Source organism: Protobothrops mucrosquamatus, unplaced genomic scaffold, assembly GCF_001527695.2.
Source record: "Protobothrops mucrosquamatus isolate PMUCROS unplaced genomic scaffold, P.Mucros_1.0 scaffold_178, whole genome shotgun sequence".
NCBI lineage: Eukaryota > Metazoa > Chordata > Lepidosauria > Squamata > Viperidae > Protobothrops > Protobothrops mucrosquamatus.
The window spans coordinates 592,663-618,853 of NW_015386254.1; the positions used below are offsets into that span (position 1 = coordinate 592,663).

Here is a 26,191-nt window from a genome sequence, read left to right on the forward strand (position 1 = left end):
GCCTCTTGATGGTGCTTTTGTTTTTATAATTTTTCTAGCCCGGTCTTTTCCTGAGAAGAAAAGGTTAATCCCATTCTCAGGGGAAGACAGGGCTCCCAGATGGATTTCCGTGTGTGTTTTAAACTAATCCTGTCAATCTCTATTGTTTTTTCAAGAGCTGCTGCTGCTGCCTGCTTTTCTGTGGTTTTCTTATCCTAACTTTGTATCCGCTTGTTAAGTGGTTCTTGGTTGCCTGCCCGGAGCTATTAGGTAGCTGAGGTGGAAAATATTTTTTTTCCTTTGGTGAACCTTTTATTTTTCGGCTTGAGTTTTCTAAAGGGAAATGGCTGCTTTTGGTCAGGATTTCTAACATTAGAATCTGTATTTGTTGATATAACATCCAGATATGTCACCCTTTCCCCCACCATATATCCATGTTTTCTATTCTTAATTTAGATTTGAAATGGCAATTCAAAAAGTAGTCTCTTGTCGTTCTGCTTACAAAATGGATTAAGATATCTCTTGATAGTTTACTTGTGGTGGCAATTCTGGAGTTTACTCTATATATTTTGTCCACTTTAAGCTGTAATTTCTTTTCTTACCAATTATTCTTGATCCAATATTCTCTCCAGACAATTCAGGAACTGCTCAAAATTTTAACTGGAGTTGCTTAAGCGGTAGTTGCAGAAGAGCTTTTTCATCTAAATAAGCTTTATACTGGACATCTTTCTTCTTTCTCCTCCGATTTACACCCCAGGAAATCTACTCTGTCCTTTATCTGTTTAACATCTCCAGTTAAGTGATGTATTGCTTCACAGAGTTCCCTTGAAAGAGTATTAATTTTGGATTCAAGCTTTGCTCCTATTGTCTGGATTGCTTCATGAGTTTTGCTTATATGTTCTTTCAGAATAGCTCTTAGAGATTTTAATTCTCTGACCCTCTTCTCTTTAATATTTTTGTGTTGTCATTTTTCAATCTCTTAAGATATAACTAAGATTTAAAGATTAATAGCATTAATTTCATTTTATTTAGTAATATTAGTAATATTACAATCTTTGGCTCCCTCACATGGTCAAACAGCACCACTACAGCAAAACTATATAATTTGCAGGTAAAGTTCAGGTTCTAATCTCCCTCTGTGGTTAAACATCTCATTACACACAGACACCTTTAAACCTGTGTTGAATTCTTCTCAATCAGAAGCAAGTAAAATTAGAATTTTTTTCCTTCTTCACAACACACTCAAAGTACCATTTAAACAGCCTTTATTCTAAAACTGAAGAAGTTCAACGGTCAGCTTAAAAGAAGCAAAATCCTCTAGGTAGGAGATTTACGTTCTGACATTTCTGAAGTAGTTTCTAAAGTAGTGTCACCGTCCTTACCAATCCCTGGTTCCCACCAAAGCACAAGGAGGATGACTAGTAAACAGGAACGTGTTGACATGCGGTTTAATCCGAACAAACAAAGTCAGCGCTGGGAGTGATCTGCTTCCAGCGCTTTCATAGCTTCCCCGCCCTGCAGCTCCACGCCACCATTCAGTAAACCAGCATCTGGCACCTGTCCTGAAAACCAGCAAACCAGGGCCCTGCCTCTCTCTTGGCCTGCCATCCAGTCCCTGCTGGTTGGTGTGCAGCGTGTCGCGCAGCGGAGCGGCAGAATCCAGGTAGGAACCGCATCCTCCTCTCGACCTCGCAACAAGTCCCATTGGCCTGGCGCCGTCCCACAGTCCACGGGTGGTTTCGAGGCCTTGCCGGTGCTGAGGTTGCTCCACTGGTCAGCGGCACCAGTTTCGGGCCGCGGGGTCGTTCCTGTCCTGCGTCGGCGTCACTAGGCCTCTCCGCTCATTGCCTGCGCTGCTGGAAGCAAGCCGCACTGGAACTGAGCCATGGGGCGTTGCTAGTCCCCCCCTGCTCACCGTCGGCATCACTGGAAGTGAGCCGCAGGGTCGGTAAGCTGGTCGGTGGATCTCCTCGCTGGCGATGCTGGAACCGAACCGCACGGCCTCTCTGGCGGATGTTGCCAGCTTTGGGCTGCTGGCTTTGGGCTGTGAGGCGGTCTTCTGGTACCTTCTCCCTCCCCCCTCCCGTGTATGTCGAGCCCACGGGGCTTGACAAGTAGATTCTAGCTTGTTTACTCTGACTCAGTTACAGCAACTTCTCCCCTTCTTGCCATCTTAAGTCATGGAGCTTCAGAAATGATGTTTCAACAAAAAAGGGAAAGCAAGCTGTAGCTTGCAGAAGGTAAATGTACAAAAGTTCATATTCTAAGGAGAGGAGACAAACTTTATTGTCCATTTTATGTAAATGGCTTATTTTTCCATGGTGAACTTGCTACCTGGTTAGTCTCACCCCCAGCTATAGACTCACTTGATCACTCCTTCAAGAAGTTCTCCAAGATCATTGAGTCATCCGGAGGAATAAGAGGGTTGATTTACAGAGCCCCTTCTAAGTTTCTTCAAACTTAGAAACCAGCTCTAAGTATAAAACTGTGGAGAATCACTGTCAATCCAAAAATGGAGAGATATCATCAAGTTGCTATTTTCCATTAGAAGACATATGGGCTGTATTCTTGTAGGATCTGAAGGGAATATGATTGTGTATGACAACTAAACCACTCCCTGGATATATTTCTAAAATATTAACTGTTAAGAGAAGGTTATGCACCTTAAACTGAAAAGAAAAAGCAATCACTTACTGTAGTGTCTCAAGTCCATATTTTGAATGTTTGAGCAAATCATACATCAGTTCTGCTCCTTCGTCATCTATTTCTCTGAGAGAAAACTCTATCTCTCTCAATCTTATATTTTTCCTTAGTACTTCTGCAAGATGGGTGCTGTTTAATTTGGTCAGAAAATCTCCAGCAAGCCTGTAAAGAAGTAAAAGAAAAACAATTATATCTTAAAAAGCAAGCATGGAGTGTACTATTGTAGGAATTGTATATTTATATACTGTATGGCAGATGAACTGGTATTCCTGGATGTATTTCCAGAAAACAAACAATCAAGAGAACGTTAACACACAGCAAACTGAAAAAGAAACGCTGAACACTCACCCTAGTTTTTCTACTTTACAATCTTTATCTTGGAGCCCCTTACACAATATTTTCACTACTTTGTCATCTGGATAGAAGAGGTGGAAATTTAACTCTCTCAAACTCTTGTTTTTACTGAATACCTCTGCAATCTTCCTGCTGCAGAATTCCGTCATGTTTTCTCCTCTAAACCTGCAGTTATGGGTCCAAAACATTACAATTATTTTTGGAAAACAAGCATATACTAGTCTACAAGGAACTGAAGAGAATATGATTATTGCTGATGTTGGAATTCTTTCTCTGAGGATACATTTCCAGAAGATAAGCATGTGTTTTTTTTCTTTCTGGAACAAGGACACACAATGGCAATATCAATATTAGTATCAATTTTTGGAGTTTTAGAGAATTTACTGATTAATCATTTACTTATTTCTTAACATGATATCATAAATCTAGTTCCCCTACATTGAATGAATGAATGAATGAATGATTGATTGATTTACATACATACATACATACATACATACTTACATACATACATCACTGGCTACAGCAAACCTCCCTCCCTGCTGAAGGGAATTGGGAACTGACAGATGAACTGAATGTATTCTGCTATGAGTTTGAGAGGAGACCACTGTCAACTATCGCTACTCTCTCCATCTCTGATATACCAATAACAGCCAAGTTTCCTACACCTGACTCCATCCCTCTGGGCCCACCACCTCTGGTCATCCTAGAAAAAGAGTTGTGATTTCTGTTAAACAGACAAAAGACTGGAAAATCACCAGGCCCAAATAGGGTAATTCCCTCTTGCTTGAAAGTCTGTGATGATCAACTAGCCCCTATCTTCACTCGCACCTTTAATAAATCACTGGAGATGTGTTATGTCCTTTCTTGCTCCAAACGCTCTACTATCATCTTGATGCCCAAGAAACCCTCCAAAAAGGAGCTGAATGAGACAAATTCCTTATGTGTCTAATCACACTTGGCCAATAAAGAATATTCCTATTCCTCTTATCTATAATCACATTTTTATCTTCTGATCAGCAAAAATTCATTAAGAGTTACCAGAAATGATAACATAAATATTTTAAACTTCATCAGATAAGACAAATTTATACTCCTTCCCTTTGCTTTTAACAATCTTGATCTTTAATCCTTTTAAATAGTCTCCCACAACTTGTTTTATTTGCTTTTTGCCTCTCCCCTTCAAGACTCTTCTGTAAATCCAAAATAAAAAGCATTCAAACTACTCTTCTGTTTTATTGTGTATTAATTAATAAAGCATCAGCTGGTTTCATTTGCATAGCCAGTGTAACATCATTTTCCATGTCATTCCTGTGACCTCTTGTTTTTAGAACCACATTTGAATCAGCCTCAGTCTTACCCAATAAAGTTACTTCCTTTTATATAACCTCTTTTAAATCCAGATTTATGATAGCAAACAATCTTAATAGCAATTTCTGAATACATTGTTCCCAAATATCCTTGAATTTTTCCAAAGTTTGGCTATTTTTCTCCATTCTCTATTAATGGATCTCGTCTCATTTAATTATGATTTTTAGGTTTTTTGGGTTCCCTCTAGTTATCCAACCTTCATACTCCCATTTAATCATGTTTTCCCCCCAATAAACAGCATTTTTCCTTGGGAAGATTTCTCATATTTAATTTCAAAATCTGTAGATGTCCAGATTAAGCCTGAGGGTGGGGTTAAACACACCATCTGTCTGGAGTAAAATTTGCATTTACCATTAGTAGACCAATTTCGTGTGTATAAGTGGCATGGAATAAAATTGAAGTGTTTTTGAACTCCATCCTGGTTCCTGTCTTCTTGCACCTGACATTAATCCGATCTATCTCAAAAATGTTCACCGACTATATGAAACCACAGCATGGCATCAGATCTGCAAACTGGAGCTACAGCTGATGCTTCAGAAACAGACAGCACCTGCAGATGCCAAGAACGTTTGGAAACTGAAATATGGAATCTACCAGGTAATATGCAGATTGCTTTTCTTCTGCCCTTGCCAAGTTCAATTCCCATGAGAACTTAAGATTTCGAAGAAATGATGTAGGAGGAGGAACCCATGGAGAAGAAGGGAGGGGAGGGTGATGTAGGAGATGGCTGGGCTGAGCCCCAGGGCATCGAAAGCATCATCAGTTTGGAGTCTCTATGCCCCCAAATAGACCTACATCCAGTCCCTTTGAAGTCCATTGACTCTTATCTAATGCCAATTTGCATTGACCATTAGTAAATCGGATTCTTGAGTACAGGTAGCATGGAATAAAATCGCAGTGTTTTGAACTCCATCCTGACTCCTGTTTTTTGCACCTGACAAAATCTATATATATTTTGGTTAGGATTGAAAGAATCACCCAGTGTAATGAAGCTTGCTGTTCTAAAGGCTCCTATATACAGAAAACACTTAACAAGCAAGTTCTTAAAAATGATTAAGAAAGTTTGTTAACCCTTTGTCCATACATGTGCTTACCATGACTTGGACAAAAATGGCAAACTCTAAGAACCCAGGATTCTAAATTTGTCAGAGACAAATTTGTCAGAGACCTCTCTTATAGTCTCCTCATTGGAAGCTGTTTTTTGGAGTGCTTGGGTTAGGGTTGTTCAAAGAGGAATTCCAAGTTCCAACTTTGCCATTACTTTTCTAGAAGTTTGATAAGTTCAAATTATTCAATGCTAATAATGAGAGATGGGAGGGGGGGAGACTCTCTTGAAAGTAATGGGCATTACAAATTTTAATGTAGATTAGCAATTACTTTATAAGTCAATATTCATATTCCCAAATAAACAGAAGAAATTTTCAGGGATCCTTACTGTATTAAATGAAGCTAGCAAACAATTGAAGAGAAAGTCCAGGAAATAACAAAATAACATAATAACAAAAAGACTGCTGTAGATTTCAGATTAAAATTTGTTATAGAATGTAAAAATTTTAAAGTATTTGAGAATTCCCAAAGAATTACAAAACATAGATCTACGAATTTGCCAAGTACAGCTGTGGATATTTTTTAATCAGTGTAATTGCTATCCTATCTGCAAACTGCTTAATGAACATTTATAAACTTCTAAGCCCATCCCCAGGAACTGATCTCCTCCCCAAATTAGTCCCTGCCAAATTCTTAACAGTTAAAAGCTAAGAAAGTATGTTTGCATACAGGAGGGACAAAGATCTCGTATGTCCCAGCAAACTATCTTCTTGGACTTTTGATTACGATCATGGATAGAACTGCATCTTAGAAAACATAGTACTCTAGAAGGAACCGGAAAGAATATGGTTAAACGTCACAACTGTATTTGTGTTTCCATGGATACTATTCCAGAACTCAAGAGAAAGCATCACATATCTAACTGAAAAAATACTGAACACTCACACTAGTGTTTCTATTTTACACTCTTCATCTTGGAGCCCCTTGCACAGCAATTCTGCTGTTGTGTCATCTGTGTCATCAAGGGACAACGCTAATATTTTCAGTCTCTGGTTGTTCTTGAAGACTTCAGCAAGATCCCTGCTGCAGGACTCTGTGAAGGACCATCCTACCAAACTGAAAGGACAGCAAATACTCAGAAGAATTAGAATATTACCTTCTGATTAGTAGCATTAGTATAGTGGAATTCAAATTATACCTTCTAGTTAGTAATATCACATATAAAAATAGATGGTACATATAATATTAAAACAATTAAAAGCAATAGTAATGGGCAGTTATAGTATCATATGGTTAGATATAAATAATACATTTAAAGTATATTATTTTCTGTTAAGCTTCTTTTATAACCAACTGGACTGGCAATGATTATTTGGAAGGAATAGAATTGATAGCTGATTAATAAGATTAATTACTAAGATTTATTAAAAGTGAAAAAATAACGTAAGAACCCAATAAGCAACATTTACTTTCAGATGAAGATCTATGTATATGTTACTCTGGGAAATATAATTTGCTTGCTTTTTCATCAGTTTGTGATGAACTGGAGAAGTACGGTATCTTTCCTCTTTGGAAGAGAGCTAGAAAGAATATGGTGCCCAGCCTCATTCCCTCAGTGTTTTCTCCACCACCGCCATCAAATTCATCTTGACCAACTATCCCCACAACCACTCTAATTCACTCTCTCCAAGAGCAGATTGCTACTTGCCAAGCACTTCAATTGAGCCACTTACCAATTCAATCGATACAATATGCCACAGTAACCTCTTAACCTTACATTCTTCCATAACCATCATGGACACACCCATCCTCAGACCATCTAATACAAAGCCACAAAAACAGGTGGGGGAGCCCTGACTAGAGATGGGAAGGCCTGAAAAAACCCTGGAAAAAATAAAAAAAAACCCCAGTTTTTTCCCGTTTTTTTCCTCAAAGCAGTTTTTTTCTGGAAAAATTGAAAAAAAAAAGGAGTGTGGAATATGTTCTTTTCCAATGATAAATAATGTATCTGTTGCATGGTATTTAAACTATATAACATGAAGACCTTAATGAAAGATTTCTGAGACTTTTTATAAAGTCTTAAATTATTGCAAGCTTTCTCAGCTGAAGACAAGCAATCCTGGAATACAATTCAAGTACTGTACAGTGTACTTCTCTCTCTTTTCTTCATTACAAAGTTTTATTGAATATACAGTTAAAAACAAAAAAGACACATTGGACATAATACAATTGAAGACAAAAAAGACACATTGGACATGATACAACTTCCCTGGTTTGAATGATACTATTAATATTGCCTTACATTATATTATTACACTGTAACATTCTTTCAATAATGTGCATTATAATTAAATAACTTTTAATTCTATCTGATATAAAAAGTACTAGTATAAAAATTTCTAAATTATCAACTTATTCATTAACATTCATCCCAGCGTGCCTCTTTAAATCTAACCATTTATACACTTCAGTTCAAATTTCAAAATAGTCTGATTCAATTTTATTTTTGAGCTCTAATGTTAACCTATCCATTTCAGTGCAGGATAGGATTTTGTTTAGTACTTCTTCTTCGGAGGTTTTTTTTTTTTCCTTTCCATTTTTGAGCATAGGATAGTCTTGCTGCAGTTAGAATGTGCAGTACTAAATATAAAGATCCTTTGCTGAATATATCCTTAGTGATCCCCAATAAAAATGTTTTGTGGTTTTAATTCAATTTTTAATGATAATTTAAAAATTTAACTACAAGAAAATCCCCAATTGGATTTCGACATTGGAGATATTTCTGCACCCAAAATTTATGAACCTGGGAAAGGTAATCACATATAAAAACATCCTACATGAGAACGGAGAATTGAAAACAATTGGCATAGATCTGGAATGGTGGGCATATTTGCAAATACAATCACGATACAGAAAAGATAAAAAAGAACCTGGGATAAAATTAGAATACACAGAATTAGATAAAATTCTACTAGGAACTGAAGATAAAGCGATAAAAAAGATATACCAATATCTACTAGAACAAGACATGCTAAAGAACAGGTAAAAGATACAATGCTAATTTGGAGCAAAAACTTTGGCTACAGTATCGAGTTAGATAATTGGCAACTACTATGGGACAGGAATAGGAGGTTAACATTAGCGACCACCTATAAAGAAAATTTATATAAGATGTTTTATAGGTGGCATCTTCATCCTACAACAGGGGTGTCAAACTCAATTTCATTGAGGGCCGCATCAGCATTGCGGTTGTCCTCGGGGGGCCGGGTAGGTGTGGTCAGGGTGGGTGAGGCCTACAGGGTGGGTATGGCTAGAGTGGGTGTGGCCTACTGGGTGGGCATGCCAGCTCTACATCGTTCGCGCCAAGGGGCCTGGGCAGGAGTGGGACAGATCTGAGGGTCTCTGGCAGAAGGGGGTGGGACCAGGGCAAGCGCCAAGGTATGGTCCATTGGAAGAGCCTGCCGAAACCCCTCCCCTGGAGCCCATCAAGCCGGATATGTAAAGTAGGCAAGGGCCATTTGCTGGTGCAATGGTGCATTTCTTCATTCCTCACAAAGGGTGACACCTCCCCAGCATGCACCCAGGAGGCGGGGTAGACGCGGCAGAGGCTGGTTCCTCGCTGTTTTCAGACGGCCTTGTGGAACTAAGACTGAATGCATTTCAGCATAGATGACCATCACAAAATTGTACATTGGCTCCTGGCCGGACTGGGCCGGGGCCAAGGAAGCAGGGGCCATTCCCTCACTGTTTCAAGGATGGCTTCGCGGGCCACATGAAACCACATCGCGGGCCGCATCCGGCCCCCAGGCCTTGTGTTCGACATGTCTGTCCTACAAGATGTACACTGTACTTCTCAATGCAGTTCTCAAATTAGGGAAATATGCATTTGTGCCATTAGGGGCACTGCAGGGAAAAAGTCTCCAGTTTAGTTTGCTTGTGTACCTCTGACCTCCTACAGTTGAGTAATTATTGGTATATAGTAGGTGATAATTTCTGTCCTCCTCTCAGGCCTTAGCTGACAGATAAGAGGGTGAATTTGTCTGACAAATTAGTTTCTCTTTTGTAACCCTTTAATGATTCCTGTTAATGTTCTCCACCATCACAGCATGTTTACCTATAGTCTGGTCAGTAAATTGGTTTTTCTTTTCCTCCTCTCAGTAAAATGGTGAGACCAACATCTAGAGTTTGGAAACATTTCCACAGTGCAATTTCTACTGAGAGCAAAGCTGCAATTTGCAAATATTGTGAGAAGAAATATTCTTTTCCAAATCCTGCAAGGATGACCAAACTTGCATGTCAGAGGTGCCCTAAAGACATTAAAAATTATGGAATGAAATGATGAGGACCAGAATGAAAGTGCAAGTAGCTTTTCCTTCCAGAGTTCTAATTCCAGAAATACTCTGCTGCTTCTGGATCATCACAAAGTGTTTCTTCACCAGCAGCATCTTCACGTAAGGAAGTGTTGCAAACCACTACCTCACAAAAATACACAATACATTCGTTTATAGATAAAATGACACCTGAAAATGAGGAGAAATGGATCACGCTCTTGCAAGAGCAATATATGCTTCTGGATCAGCATTGTCAATAACAAAAATGCATATTAGCAGGAAGCTTTCAAATTATTACGAGCATTATACCATTTGCCAAGCAGACATTCCTTGAGCAAGCCTCTTTTGGAGTCAGAATATGAGCGTGTGATGGACTCAGTACAAGGAAAAATCAGTGAAGCACTATGTCTTGCAGTACTTACAGATGGATAGACAAATGTTCAGGGAGAAGGAATCATCAACTTTGTGATAACACCTCAACCAGTCTTTTATAGAAGCACTGAAACTGGGGAGAACAGAAATACTGCAGAGTATATCAGCACTGAAATATGTGCAGTTTTAGAGAAAATTGAGAGTGGTAAAGTATTTGCTTTGCTGACTGACAATGCAAGTAATATGAAAGCTGCATGGAAAATCATAATGGACAAGTATCCACGTATTACTGCAATAGGTTGTGCATCTGATGGACTAAAGACATTGGACACCCTTTGAAGGAGTTATAGAAGAGCTAAAGAAGTTATCAAATATGTAATAGCTACTCATGTTGTCATCGCAGTCTTCAAGAAGCATGAAAAAAAATGCACAGAATAGTGACACTGAAGTTCTGAAGTAAAACACCTTGGGGTGGGGTGGTGATCTCCTTTGAAAGTTTACTAAAAAACAAAGAAGCTCTTCAAGAAACAGTAATAACTGAGGGTCTTAAAATTCCCAGAAATATAAGGAACACTGTGCTTGATGAAGACCTGTTTTGGGTTCAGCTGCAGAACTCCCTACACATTTTAACATCAATTTTTTTCAGCAATCCCGCGCATCTGAATCACTTTTGTCAGAAATTCCTAACCACATGGCTTGAAAACCTAAGTGCATCTCCAGTTACAACTGCTGCAAAAAGTAAAGTGAAAGATTTTATTAAGAAAGAGGAAGAATTTTGTTGCCATCCAATACATGTGCTGAAAACCTACTGAATCCAAGATTCAAAAGCAGTGGTATGACTGATGAGGATACAGCTGCTGCATTTCACTGAATTATGAAACAAGCTCAGCACTTAGGACTTGATGTTGAAAAAGTACTTTCTATATGTTGCAGAATATAGAAAATCTTCAGGAATTTGGACCAGGAATGCATTCTGGGATTCCACAAAAGATATCCCTCCTGCAACATGGTGTTAAGATCTCTGCACCACACAACCTCTGACATCTCTTGCCTCTCGCTTACTGCAGATTCCTGCATTTTCTGCTACAGGTGAAAAAATCACATCTATGTTTGGCAATATTCATACCAAATCAAGAAACAAACTGATCTGTGAAAGGATAGAAAAGCTTGTTTCAATCCGTGCAAACTTAAAGTTTTTAGAAGTCCATGAAAAAATGACAAAGAGAAAGAGGAAGAAAAAGGAAAATGATAGCAGTACTTCAGAAAATAAGACAGTATAAACTGCATATGTTGTGTCTTCTGTTTTTTTTTTCTTTTTAAAAAGAACCACTCAAAAGGCAAATCTTCTATGCAGTTTAATTATTGAAGTGATCTTAACTTTATTTGCTATTGGTAGTAGGGGGCAAATCTGATTATTTTTTATGTTGATGGTTTCTTGCTTTTTTGTTGCTTTTGAGGAAAAAGGGGGTGATTACCTGTTTTATTGATAGCATAATACTTTTTCAGAGACTGCATTTCTTGCAATTTGTAAAACTATTCCACACTGAATTGTTTTTTCAATTTTTCCAAAATTTCTATTTTTTTCCAGAAAAAACAGGGAAAAAAGCATTTTTTTCTCATGGCTTCAAAATTTCCAGAAATCTAGTCCTGACCATCTCTTTTCTCACTCCAGAGGCAGCTCTCCAATACTTTGCTCTGCCTTTCATCAAGGAATTCCAATGATAACAATTTATCCTTCCTTATATTTTTTTAAACTCTGTTTCCTTGTCTCTCAATGCTTCAGCTAACATCCAGTTCCAATACTGCAGGAACCCCAGTAAAGCCAGTATTATGTAAAGGTTTCTGTATCAAAACATCTAGGATAAAATGCATGCAGTTTCTTACCTCAGGACTCTTAATTCTGTCAGCTTTTTCAGTGCTTTAAAGAAGTCTTCCACATATTTTTCATCCAAACTCCATTCCCTAAAGGGGAAAGATGTTTGTGCTCTTCAGACTTTACTTCAGTGTTTCTAGTTCCTCTAATTTGCAAATATAATAGGCTTCCAGTTCATTTGAAAAGTAATCACAAATAAATGCACTCATATTGCAGTATGGGAAATTACTAGTAGAAAAAAACCATTTTGTAAATAAAATGGTTACAGGTGGTCCTCAACTAACAACCGTGATGGAGCTTGCCCATTATGGTCAGAAGTCACAGTGGCCACTAAGTAAAGCACCCATATCATTGCTTCCCTTATAAACCCCCCTCCCCCAACATGCTCTCCCCAATGTGTTTAATAAATGAAGCACAGGGTTCATTAGGGGCTTGGTGGGAGTCCTAATGCAGGCTTTTCCCTGGGTCTCCTAAGGCTCCTACTCCCCTGAGGAATGACATTCTCTGCTTCCCACCCCTTAGGCTTTCCACAGGCTTTGGGCATGCTTCCCAACTTCCCAGGTCTCACACACTCCTCCCCACCCGCCATCACCAATCACTTATCTTTGTAGATGTCCTTATGAAAGCTCTGGAGATCACATTGGGGAGATCTCCGTAGCTATCCATAGTGCTGCGAAGATCACATTGGGGAAGAAGAAGCTGCTCTCTCCCTAGGTTATGTGGTCCTCTTCCAGAAGCAAGTGCCATTTTCAGACCATCTGCAATGAATTGTGACCACTGCAAAATGGCACTCACTTCTGGGAGCGAGCCATGCAGTTTATGGATGAAGAAGCTCGATTTTCTTCTCCAATGTGATCTACAGAGTGCTGTGAAGAATTGCAGAACTCTCTAGATTGGATTGGAGAAGAAGAGCAAGTTGTTTAATTGCTAACACTTCCAGAAGTGAGCACCATTTTGGATTGGCTGTCCTGAAAATAGCAGCTGCATCATGCCACGTGTCTCAAAACAATGCAACCTTCCCTGCTTCTATAACACAATCTGTGAAGCTCCAGAGCTCTTCTAAAGCTGAGTGTGTGATGGGTGACACATGGTGAGGAGTAGGCTGTAGGACCCAGTGGGTTGGGAATATAGTCTATATTCTATCATCTCTCTTTGTTTTAAGAGAGGAGCTTAAGAAGTTTCCAATTATTATCGAAGCACCTTCTTACATTATCTGCCATTTAAGCTGAAAAGTTTTATATGCAATGAAACTTTCAAATACAGAACCATGATCATTTGAGGGCATCGAATGTAACTCTTTTTGGTTAAAGGGAGAAACACCCTTAACTTAGCTATGGCCAAGTGAGCTTCTAATCAGTCTTTAAAGAATGTCAATGTTGGGCTATGTATTTTAAAAAAAGCAAGTTTTTTTTTTAGCTACAGTGTTTGTTTATTTACTGTAAAATGGTTATAGCCTCTAGATCTCAATAGCAATTACTTCTCTGATCTTGAGCTGAGTTGATCACTTCCTGGTGATCAACTCACCACTTCCTGGTGATCAATCATCAGGCTCTTTAAGTGCAAGGGGAATAGATTGGGGCTGGTCTCAACAATAGACAACTTTTCATTTTTAAACATCCTCCCAACTTACCCAGCCCAAGCCATGACTGAGAGCCCTTTTTAACTTAACTGCCCAAAGACATTTATGCAAACTCCTAAGTGGCATTTTTTTGGTCTATTATATGTGAGACAATAGGTTAGAGAAAATGCTGGCAAGATCATAAACTGGGTGAAATGTTCAACATACTTTCAAAAATACTTACTTATTTTCTAGAAAAAATTCGGTCTCTGTAATATACAGCAATTCAGGGACTTCAACATTGAGATAGGTCAAATTGTGACAGTGTTGTACACAATAGGCTAGGATCATCAAATCCATATCTGAGTTGCACTCATAATCTATTTCAGTGATTTCATGTACTGCATCTTTTACAAAATTGTCATCTTGTATCTCATATAAATAACTAAACATTTCTTTTTGCAATTGGAAATTATGTCTACTTTTTTTAAAATCATTTTTCACATAGTCTAATAAGAATTCTTTATTCTTAGGAGAAATTTTCCATCCAAATTCTTGTTTTAACACTGTCATTCTTTTTTCTTCATTTAAAAAACCAAAGAGGAAGTGAAATCCTATTGCAAAATTAGGCCTAAAAGATTTATGTCTTTCTAACAGTGTCTGCAAACTTTTATCCTGATTTGGAGAATGCTGCTCCTCTCCTTCTTCTAGGAGATAAAACAAAGCAGCAAAAAACTCCTGAAAACTTAAATGAATGAAGCTGTAGGTTTGACTACGACCAATGCCACTTTTGAAGATGCTTTGATTCAGAAAGAGGGGAAGGGGGTCTCCCTGATCCAAACTGTGTGTCTTCAATTTTTCTTCCAAAAACAATGTTTCTTGATTCCAGACTCCTTGTGCAGCCAAGGAGCATAAGCCTTTCACATATGATTGGACAGCCTGTTTGGATTCTTTGTGGTGAAACTTTAACAAACTGGAGAAATACAGCATATAGATTTCAGTAAGGGTGCACGGTGTCTTCAGAAGATCCTTGCCTCTCTCCATTTCTTGTTTCATCACAGTGCAAATGATCCAGCTCACAAGGGGAATGACACACATGGTGAAAAGTATACTATTTTGTTTAACAAAGCTAAAAGCTTCAATTGCTGCTGCTTTGTTTTCAAAAAATTTGTAGAAAAATTCTTTTCTCTCCTGTGTGGAAAAACCCAATATCTCAAAATAACGTGAGTCCCCTAAACATTGATCGAGTTTCTCCAAAGCAGTTGGTCTTGTTGTGATTATAAGATAAGATTCAGGAAGAAGCTTTTTTTGAAATAAACTACTCAAAATAATTCTCACTGGCTCCTTCTTCCGGGTTTTAGTACAAAAGTAGTTTTCAGACAGATCAAAAGAATACTTTAATTCATCAAACCCATCAATAATGAATAGAATCTCCTTTTCATTCTGTAGTATATTTTTCACTGCATGACACTTGGGCCATTGTTTAGAAATTATATCTTCAATGCTACTCTCCTCTGTCTCTGCAAGGAGATTCATCTCTCTACAGCTAATATAGAAAACATAATGAAATTTGTCCTGGTAAAGTTTTTGAGAAGCCCAATCAAGCATGATTTTTTTGGCCATCATAGTTTTTCCAATTCCTGCAGCTCCTTGCAACACAACAACGTGTGGAATGAATCCATTTTTATCAGGATTAAATAATTTTTCAAGGCTGGTTGATGACTTCGCTCTCTTACTAATGATTTCAACATGTTTCCTTCCTATTGCCCGAATTTCATGTTCTCTCTCCTCTTTAGAGCGGTGATCATCTAGGATGATTAGCTTTGAGTATCTCTGATTCAGGAGCACATATTCACCAGGAACAGCATTGGGATCTTTCATTTTTTCAAATCTTTTTTTAATGTAGTTTCTGTAATCTAAAGGAAGAATGAAGCAAATTAGAAGTGTGAAAAGTAAGGTCTGCACAAGACACTCAGTTAAGCATTTTGTCTCTGTATCTTCTCCTTGAAGCCCCCATTCACCCTCTGGATTAATGTGTTGAGGGAAGTTGCAGGATACTTTGTTAATTGGTATGTCAGTATTGGTGTCAATAGGGGGAGTTCTCCAGAAAATGGGATTCTGAGTGGCAGAGTCCTTGTTTTCCCCTCTGCCAGTAGACAGCTGGTTTCTGCTACCAAGCTGGGTTTTTTGGCAGCCAAAGCTCTTGGGTTGGAAAAGAGCAGCTCAGAATTCCACCATAGGGCTTTCAGATGGCTTGCTGACTGGTTGGTTTGACCTAGGGTGAGTGTAGGAGGGAAAGCAGGGACGGGAGATCTTGTCCGACCACTGTCCATGTACTAAAGATACTGCTCTACTTTTACGTTTTCACTTTTATAATGTTTTCTCTTGCTGTTTTTTGTTATTTTTGATACGTCGGTAAGTTTTTTGTTATTTTTGATAAGTCAGTAAGTTTTTTGTTATTTTTGATAAGTGGGTAAGTTTCTTGCCAAGGTTGATATCTCTTGATGGATTGCTATTAATGATTTTAATTATTGTATTCAAAGTCATGAGGAGATGTCTATCTGCTTTATCGGAAGGAATATTGGTGGCAATCTTGGTCTTCTCTTTTGCGCACAAGTGACTTTAATTGTTTTGACTATTTACAGAAAGGCTTCTACATACCAACTTTAAATTTTCTCAAGTTTTTATGTTGTTTCTGCCTCTTGTTCTTTGAATCAAGAAGAGGGAAATCCTCCACTTTTTTCCTACCTACTATGGGAACTATTATCTCAGTTTGCTCTCTGTTATGAACATAACAAGAAGAGGCCCCACTGCTTCTAACCTTCTAACCTTCAATTTACTGAAAAGATCAGGTAAGCTGTGTATTTAATTGGCTACTACTAATAATGCTTTTAAAGAAAGAAAGCAAATTAGAGGAGTTCAAAGCAAATTAGGGTTCAATCTCTTATAGAGTATTTTGAGCAAAAAATTGTCTTAATTTTAAAAATTAAAAAAATGAGCTCTTTGGAAATAGTGGCAAAAAGCTTAAATAGAAAAATAGGCTAGAAGAATGTGCAACTGGTTAAATCAACTGAAAAAGATATCATGAATATACATATAAGAGAAGAAAAGTTAGATATAACGATGGAATTAATAACCAATCAATTATTAATGGATCAGATGGAAAAAAGGCTTACAGTACTTAAGAATTAGAGGCCTACAAGAAAATGTGGGGAAAGGTATTAATGTAAAAGATTTAATTATTAAGAAATTACAAAATGGATGAAAACAAGCTGTTTTGAAAGAGTGAATAATAAGAAATCCCTTTGAACAGAATACTTTGGATTACAAATTTTGGTATACATTTTTTTTCTTTTTCCCTTTTGCTCTTTTTTACCATTTACTATTTTTATTATTTACCTCTCCTATTTGTTAGGAGCCTATTGGATTATAAATTTTGGCTTACTTGGTGGATTACAAAGTATGATTTAAAGACAATGATGAACGCCCCCAACCTATCTAAAGTTGGAAAAAAAGGATCTTCTGCTCCCTCTTTGGTTTCTGCAAGCCCAGTCTACCAGAGATCAATTGATACAATGCTTCAACAAGAAAAAGGCTAATAACTTCCAAAAGAAAACTCAAGCAACCCTACAAACAATTCAAGAGGCAATCACATAGCGGTCACAACGAGAAACCATGAGGAGTTGAAAAGTGATTTTGATAAAATGAATAAAAAAACTAACATGGACTCTCAATTTGAAAATTTTAAGCAGATGATCACAGATAATCAACAAAGAATCCAAAAATTAGAAGATAAATCAACTGAGGTTGACCAGAAACTATAAGTTTTAAAAGGTGAAAATCAGAAATTGATCCAAATAAATGAAGAACTAGAAGACTCAATAGCTGGGCTGGAGATGGAAAGAGCCTCATACTTTTTAAGATTTCAAATATAATGGAACATAAGGAAGAGTTCTCCTAGACTTGATAATGGAATTATTGGCAGATGCATTAGGAACTGGGAAACAGCAAGTGAAAGAGAATTAGACCAGATCTATCGAGTCAACTCAAACTATGCTAGAAGAAATTAAGTCCCCAGGGAAGTACATGTTAGATTTCTTAAAAGATCTACAAGAGACGAGATTTTGAGAAGAGTAAGAGATGAATCCTTGAAATACAAAGAAAAAGAAATTGTAGTCCTCAAACAAATTCCTAGGAGAATAAGAGAATCCCAAAGAGAATACCAGTTTCTAACTAGGAAATTTAATTTAAAAAAGGAGTGAATTTCAGATGGCTGATTCCAGAAGGGATTTTAATCTACTGGGATACAAAAAGATATAGACTGGATACGCCACTTAAAGCAATGGAATTCTTCGACAACCATAGAGCATTTTGGGAAGGAGGTGACTCTGAATCTGGTACAAAGAGAGAAACAAAGAAACAGGAAGAAATGACAATAGAAGGAGCAGTCAAACCAAGAGAGAAGGAAGAAATTAAAAACACATATACAGAAGAAGGAGCCAGACCAAGAGATCAGAGACAGATAAGATCGACTAGAAGATTAAGACCTAGATATAATTGAAAGAGATGGAGGAGAGTGGGATTTTGTCAATGAATATAAATGGACTAAATTCTCCTTCAAAAAGGAGAATAAACTTTACACGATTACAAAAATTAAAAATGGATATAATTTGTCTTCAAGAAACACATATTAAGAGACAATATTATAAGTTGTTAGAACAACCAAAAATTGGTAAATTTCACTTTGCATTAGCACTTCAAAAGAAAAGAGGTCTATACATTATACATTAAAGAAACAATGTACCCTAAACTAATGTATGCAGATGAAGAGGGGAGAATATTAATGGTGGAAATAATGATGGATCAAAAACAGATACTGATAGTAGCAATATATGCACCAAATGATAAACAAGAACAATTTTACCAAAAATTACATAAAAAATATTAGATTTAACCTATCAAAATCTTTGTATAATAGGAGACTTTAATGCAATAACAGATGGAACTTTGGACTATAAAAGCACTAAACAAGGGAGAAAAGGAGGAAATATATTACCTAAAGCATTTTTAAAAATGACAGGAGAGAAAAAAATCCAAAGAAATTACAATATATATTTTACTCAAATAGACATAAATCATGGTCTAGAATTGATATGATATGGACATCTTTGGAACTTAATACTATGATACAAGAAATTGAGATAGAAACTAATGTTTGGGCAGATCATAATCCAATAAAGATGACTTGGAGAGGAACTAAGAAAAAATTAAGATGGTCCTTGAATAAATCTATATTGAAAGAAAAAAAATTTCTACAACTAGATAAAAGAAAATGGATTTTTTCTTCAAAATAAACAATAAAGAAGAAACATTACTTCAAAATGTGTGGGATATAGCTAAAGCATATTTCAGAGGGTTAGTTTTAATTTATATCACTAAAAAGAATAAAGAAAAGAAACAACAGTTAAAGTTGAAGGAAGAATTCAGAAAGTTAGAATCAGAATTATAAATAGATCCACAAAAGAAAATACTTAAGAAACAAATGGAGATAATAAAACATAAATTAAATCTAGCTGAGATGGAAATATTGGCTCAACAGATTAAAAGGGCTAAAATGTTTTGAAAATGCCAACAAGCCAGGGAGATAGTTAGCATATAGACTGAAAAAAGAAAAAGAGAAAAAATTGATAAACAAGCTGCAAGATCCAAAAGATGAATTACAGTTTCAAAATGATACAATTAAAAAAAATATTAAAGATACTTTAATTATGAGATATTTTACAAGGCAGAGGAAATTCCAAAAGAAAAAATACAGCAGTATTTTAAAAAAGCAGACTTATCAAAAATTTCAGAGAATATTTGAAATGTATTAAATGGAAAAATAACTATGATGGAGATTATAGAGGCTATAAAAAGGCAAAAAAATGATAATACTCCTGGTCCAGATGGATTACCTGCAGAGTTTTATAAATCATTACAAGATGTATTAAGCCCGATCTTGAAAGAACTGTGTAATGAAATACTCCTGGAGGCTAAAATTACCAGATACATGGATGAAGCCAACATTACTTTAATATCTAAAATAGATTGACTTTAAAGAGAAAAGAAAAAGAAGACTTTTCTATCAATGGGTAGAAAAACGAGTTTGAGAGAAAGGAATGTGATATGTAACTTTGAATATATATTAGCAAGAAGACTATCGAGTGATTAATTAACATATTGTTTATGATAATTAACTTATCTATTATTGTTTGTTAAATACATGAACCCAGATATTATGCTGTTTGCTAAATATTGAGAATGTTGTTTGGAAAAAACCCAACCCTAACCCCAACCCTAATCCTAACCCTAACACAAATTCCAACCCCCAACCCCGACCCCACCTTATTCCTACTCCTATAAAAACTAATAAAATTTATTTCCCCCCAAAAAGATGGAAATCTTTAAACCCTACCCTTTTGGGATATGGTAAATACTCCCAAAATATAATAATTCCTAGCATATTTGATATTAAGCGTGGATCGTTTTTATTCAGAGAGAAAACTCACACTAACATGCTAATAATGGATTTTCCACAATTTAAATATAATATGTTCTTCTGTAAATTTCTATGGGGTTCTTCAGTTCAAACTATCTAATTCAAAGTATCTTTTTCAAAGCACCTTTGAAAAAGATGAACTTGTTACTGAAAAATGAGGTTTGGATTCCCCAAATTCTGAATTATATCATGATGTATATATATTCTGATGATTCCACATTTGGAGCAACTTCATTTGTATAATTTTTCCTTTTTATGGTATTTTGGAATATTCATAAGTGGCATTCTTGGTAGCACTGTTTTCAAAACATATTAGCCATAACCCCTGTTACTGTTATATCAAACTGAATATTGTGGTATATTATTTCTGAAAAAATGCATTTTGATCCCTTTTGTTAGGCTAAATTGATGCAATGAAATAATCCAGACTTTAAAATTAATTTTTTAAAAACTGTTATCAGAAAGATTTTCTACTTTAGACAAGTTAAGAAATGATAAAGATGGAATTTTACTATTCCTTTCTTCAAGAATAAATAACTTTTTACTTCAGCATTCCACAGGAAATCATTATAGCTGCAGGTAGTCCTCATTTATCAACTGCCATTGGGACCAGCAACTCAGTTGCTAAGTGTTGTAGTCCTAAATAGAAAAATCATGTGACTATTTCTGACTTACTACTGCAGTTCTCACTGTGGTCATTAGCAAATCACCACAGGTGTTTAAGCAAAATGTCATGTGACAATGATTTGCACTTTTCTCCCAGCTTCCCCCTTGACTACAAAGATCACAAATGGCAAACATGTAATCATGGGATGCTGTGACTGTCAGAAATGCACATCAATTGCCACATAAATTTGGATAATTAACTTGGATGAAGCAGCATTTCAGCTAGAGGGAGACATAAATAATTAGAAGTGATCATCAAATGTTATGTAACTTAAAATACCCGTTACTCTTTATTAGTAAAGAGTACTGGCTTTCAATAAATCACTTTGATAGGCACATTTAAAAAGTGAATGGAATAAATCAGTGGAGATCTATCTAATATGACAATAGAAGATTGTTTTAACAACAAATTTATATTAAAAAGTTTAATATAGATTATAAGTTCTTCAACAAAATAATATTATAATAGATCCCTATTATTACTATACTACTGTATACTATACTATACTATATATTACATTACATTATTACACAGAAAAAGAATCAATAAGTATTGCCATTTTGGAGATGTAATGAGAATGAAGTGTCATTTAAACATAAACTTTTGCAATGTCTCAAAATTATTAAATTCTGTGGGAAGGTTATTATATGTATCAGTTGTATTTGGGTTTTAACTTTTTTGATGGCTATATTCTTTTGAACTATTACATGGAAAGTGATGGCTGGGCAACAAAAATGGATTCTCTGTGTCATTCTTGGCATTAGATTTTTTTTGCATAAGATTGCAAAGAAACATTTATGGCCTCAATTAGCCAATGGACAGAAGACTTTTTGTTACAAGTTCTGAACATGTTGTGTGTGAACAGAGACTATAACAATTATAAAATAATACTAGACAACCTGTACCCTGTTGGGTCATGTTTTAGAAATATTTCCTTATCTAAGGAGAGAAATAAAATGACACAGGAGGGCAAAATAGCAGTGAGAGCGGGAGTGAATTCAAACTTCCTGTTGACTTCCCCACTGAGTTTCCTTGTGGGAGGATGGCAGGGAACATTGGAAATCCTTCCTTCCTTCCTTCCTTCCTTCCTTCCTTCCTTCCTTCCTTCCTTCCTTCCCTCCCTCCCTCCCTCCCTTTGTCCCTTGCTTTCTTCATGGTCAGCACTGCAAAACCACCCTGCAGCTTTCCCCATCAGGATTTTTAGGGTAATTAATATTCACAGTAGTTTGAATAGATAGGGAGGCAAAGGAAAAGACCTGATCATGCTGAATTCGGTTTAAATATAATTCGGTGAACCTTTGAATGTTTCTGCCTTACCTGATATAAGTTGGTGAGCATCAACATCTGCAACTAAAGATGGACTAGAATTAGTAAAATAAACATTATAATAATGGTTAAATCATAGAGCATTTTTAAAATACCTGATTGTATGACTTCTATGAATGTGTACATTTATAATGTATATTAGGTTTCTTATCTAATAATTCCTATGCATTTCTACATATTTTCCTCTTTCCCCTTTTTCTTTTACGGGCAGACTTGAATGCCCACAGAGATAAAAATTGACAGACATAGCTAAGGGTGGGTGTCCTTGCCCTCTCTCACAGCTCTGGGTTGCAGAACTGGAAGAAGGCAAACTGCCATTAAACTATTTTTTCCACTACTAAGATACTAAGCCGTTCCAAAAGCATATTAAGATCAAAAGTATCAAGCTATCCAGAGATCAACTATGGCTAGGATAAATAAAATACCCATGTCCTGGGGCCATCCATAAACGCAAACAATACCATCTCAGTGCTATATCTCAACCTGAAGCACAAGTGGAAAGGACCTAGATAACTGTTTCCCCCAGTGATCCTCAAATGATCTGTCACTTCATTCAATCAAGAACCACATTTCATCTGTTCCACTCGGCTACATGTGGTCTCCTGGGAGGCCTTTACTAACCAGGAAGGAGGGCAGGATTCAACCCCCCCCCCCCACAAGAAGCCCAGCCACTTTTTCAAGGCTGACTGGATCAAAGGACAAGTTGGCTTCTGCAATGTGCAGTGGGTGACTGACAGTGTGAGAAAATTTGGTGAGGAATCCACATGAATCTGAGCTGAAGACTTTGAGTGAAGCAGAGAAACAGCATATTGTAGAGTTTGAAATGAGGTTACCAATAAGAAACCATCAGGAATTTTCTTCTTTTTATATAGCAAAGCTTCCCTCATCAGGAAAGAGAAAATTATTTTGCCTCAACTGCCTCCTATTAAATTAGAGTTGAGCCATCTCCTCACCTTTGAGCTCCCCTTCTTCTAAAAAGCACCGAGGGCTCTCTGGCTATGTCATCGGGGTTCCCTAATTCCTTCTGCAGTAGCCCACCCTTCACCTCTATATTTCTATCCCAGTTTCTTTTCAACACATGGATGGTGGGGGAAGAAATCTTTGCCCTCCCAGGGGTGAGGCCTTTGAGCAGTTGGGTGGGTGTTTCTCAATGTTATAACCCTCCACAATTTATTTTTCAAATATGTCTTTATCAAAGTCCACATTTTGGATAACATTTCAAATCCACTTTTCATTCTTTTATTCTCTAGCCTAAGTAGATTGATGAAATTGCAGCCCCCTAGATCGTTGTCCATGGGGTCGCGATGGGTCGGACACGACTTCGCAATTAACAACAAAAAGATCTTTGGACAGCTCTTCAAGGGATGGATGGGTTGTGCCCTTCTTTAAGAAGGCTGCTGTTGCTACAGAGACCAATCTCATGCCATCCAGCAGGACATCAGGCAAACTAATGCAGCCCTACAGGTGGCAACAAGGCATGAATGGGATTTGCTATTGGGATTAGGACTGGTTCTGGGAAGCTTCTTGGCTCCCTAATTTGGCATCCCCATTGTAGAAATGTACTCAGGGTGTTTTAGATGTTTGGGGACTGTCCTATATATCTCAATTCCTTTCCACTTGGGGCTCCTGCAAGAGAATGTTGCTTTCTTTGTTCTCTGGTTCCATGCTCTGCTCTCTTCCCTAGTAGCAACAATAGCATCACCACCTGTGAGATACCGTAATATTGGATCATGTCAGGAACCACACTAGTAAAAGCATGGACTAAAACTCAGCTTTTAAGGTTCTCCTGAAATTTAGATCAATGGACTAACTTGTTTGGCTTGAACTTGCCATATCATTTATTTGACAGTGATAGGAAAATGCCAAGTTGAGTGACAGAACAGATGTTTCCCTTAAATTTGATTCCAGGCTCAATACATGGGACCCCAGACTAGAAAGAAAGCCCCACTCTGAAATCTCAGGGAGTCACTGCCAATCCTAGTCAACAACAACAAATATGAACAAGATTCAGTGGGAAACAAAAGACAATCATTATTTATTTCCAGGTGATCTTACTGGAGACAACTTGTAATCCAGGTAAATACATTGGATTTTCTTACCTTGTAGAGCTTCTTTAAGATTTCTAGCAACATTATTTATATTACTTTGTTGAAGGACTCTGATGCACACATTAACAGCATCTTCTTCATAATACTGAATCAGGAGATCTACAACTTCTAGTCGCGTAGCTTCCTGCAATGAACTAACAGGAATGTTTTCCGTTCCATCGTGGTTAATACATTTTAGCCTCCATTTAAAGACTTCAAATTGATCTGGTTCAAGAGCATCCAATGCTTTGGAAAGATGATCGCGCACAGTGTTGTTCATTTCAATTATGGATTATATCTAAAATTAGAATTAAAGAATTAAACTAACTTTTTATGGAAATGAAGTTTGATGGCAACAATAGTTTCTGTTTTCAAATTAAACTAGATAACTCATTCACAAAGGTATTATATTACCCATTTCATAGCAGGGTGTTTATTTATTATTTATATTAAACCAGTTTAATAAAGTTCCTTTTTCCCCATATACAGCCATTTCTAATCAATAATCATAAGTTCATTTTTATCCATTTTGAGCAAACAATCTGTAAGGGATTTTCCATCTTTTATACAGTTATTGTTGTTCCCTCCCTAATCGAACTAGGCCATGTAGGCATTTCTGTAAATTCTACCATCTTCACAATCTACTCCTCTTTTGTGGATATTCCTATATTTTCCCATCTTGGTGCATGTAATAGCCTCCCTCATTGACCATATATAAAATCAATCATCCATGAGTTTTTTAAATTGTCTATCCGTAAGTTCTAGTAAGAAAAATTCTGGTTTCACCTGAATATTTTTTTTAATTCTCTGCTTAATCATACATATTGGCATCCAATATTTTTTTGTTATTTCACTAGTCTGCCATGCATGGTAAAATGTTCCTTTACGGTTTACATATTTCCAACCACACTTAGAAGTACTTTTATACAGATAGAAGTCTTACAATAGATCATTTTTACAGGGATAAATTTTTGGCCATAAGGCAATCAACTGAAGTTGCCGTAGTCTTTGTCACTTAGAGATATATTGGGAAGACAATACTGTCAAAATAAGAAACACCAGCAAATGTATACACCTGGAAGGAAAACAGCGCTGTATTTGAAATGATTGTCCTGAGCCAAAAGGAATAACAAACAGAACAATAAGAAACACAGACAAAAAATCCTCTGCAAAACTCCTGCTTCCTCCTTCCCAGGGGACAGATCAATTGACCGCCATCTGTAAATTATGTTAGCCATCTCTTTTACTAAAATGCAATAGCCACATTCTCCTCCCTTCTTCAAGCTGCTACAGCTAAAAAGAAAGAGAGTAAAAAAGCTAGGATGGAGAGGAGGAAGGAGAAAGGATTACTGCACTCGTGAGGGAGAGGAATGGAAGAACCATAGCAAGGCAAACTTCATGAAGATGAAGCATGGAAGAAGGTAAAAAGAGGAGGGAAAAAGAAGAGTGAGAAGCAATCAATTGTTATACACTGAGAAACAAATCTTAAGCAGTGCCTCTCCAACTATAACTTATCTTCAAACCAATCTTTTAAGACATCCATGGTTTATAACAGCAGCCTCTGAGGCTCTGGGAACCTCCAGCCCAGTCCCTCCTTTTCCACATCTTCCACTCCTCTCAGAAAAGGAAGTGCAGTACAGGATCTCCTTCACAAGCATTTACTGCAGTGGTTCTCAACCTGTGGGTCGGGACCCCATTTGGGATCGATCGACCATTTCACGGGGGTTGCTAAGCAAGGCTGTCCGCCATTTTTTTGTCCGCCATTTTTTCCCCCTTTTCCAGCGGGTCCCTTGGGCTGGGCCAGCTGGTGGTCGGCCTGCTCCGTCTCTGCCGCTTGCCAGCTACGCCTCGGCCGGCGCAGGGGGCGGAACCACGCATGTGCGGCGCTCCCGGGCAGGGAAAGTCCTCGACTTACGACCGGTTGGGTAGTCCTCGACTTACGACCGGTTTAGTCCTCGACTTACGACCGGTTTAGTCCTCGACTT

The 26,191-nt window shown here is 37.2% G+C and overlaps 1 protein-coding gene across 1 annotated transcript in view; it reads right to left on the reverse strand.

Annotated features, from left to right (window-relative positions):
* LOC107294429 (NACHT, LRR and PYD domains-containing protein 3) overlaps nt 1-26,191 on the reverse strand; it is a 31,548-nt gene that overhangs the window by 4,092 nt on the left and 1,265 nt on the right. The window contains exons 2-8 of the mRNA XM_015823663.1: nt 24,219-24,504; nt 22,111-22,143; nt 13,833-15,504; nt 12,042-12,119; nt 6,400-6,570; nt 3,031-3,201; nt 2,674-2,844 (exon numbers count right to left, since the gene is read on the reverse strand). Of these exons, the coding sequence (XP_015679149.1) occupies nt 2,674-2,844; nt 3,031-3,201; nt 6,400-6,570; nt 12,042-12,119; nt 13,833-15,504; nt 22,111-22,143; nt 24,219-24,486 (2,564 nt within the window). The 5' untranslated portion in view covers nt 24,487-24,504. The remainder of the gene's footprint in view (nt 1-2,673; nt 2,845-3,030; nt 3,202-6,399; nt 6,571-12,041; nt 12,120-13,832; nt 15,505-22,110; nt 22,144-24,218; nt 24,505-26,191) is intronic.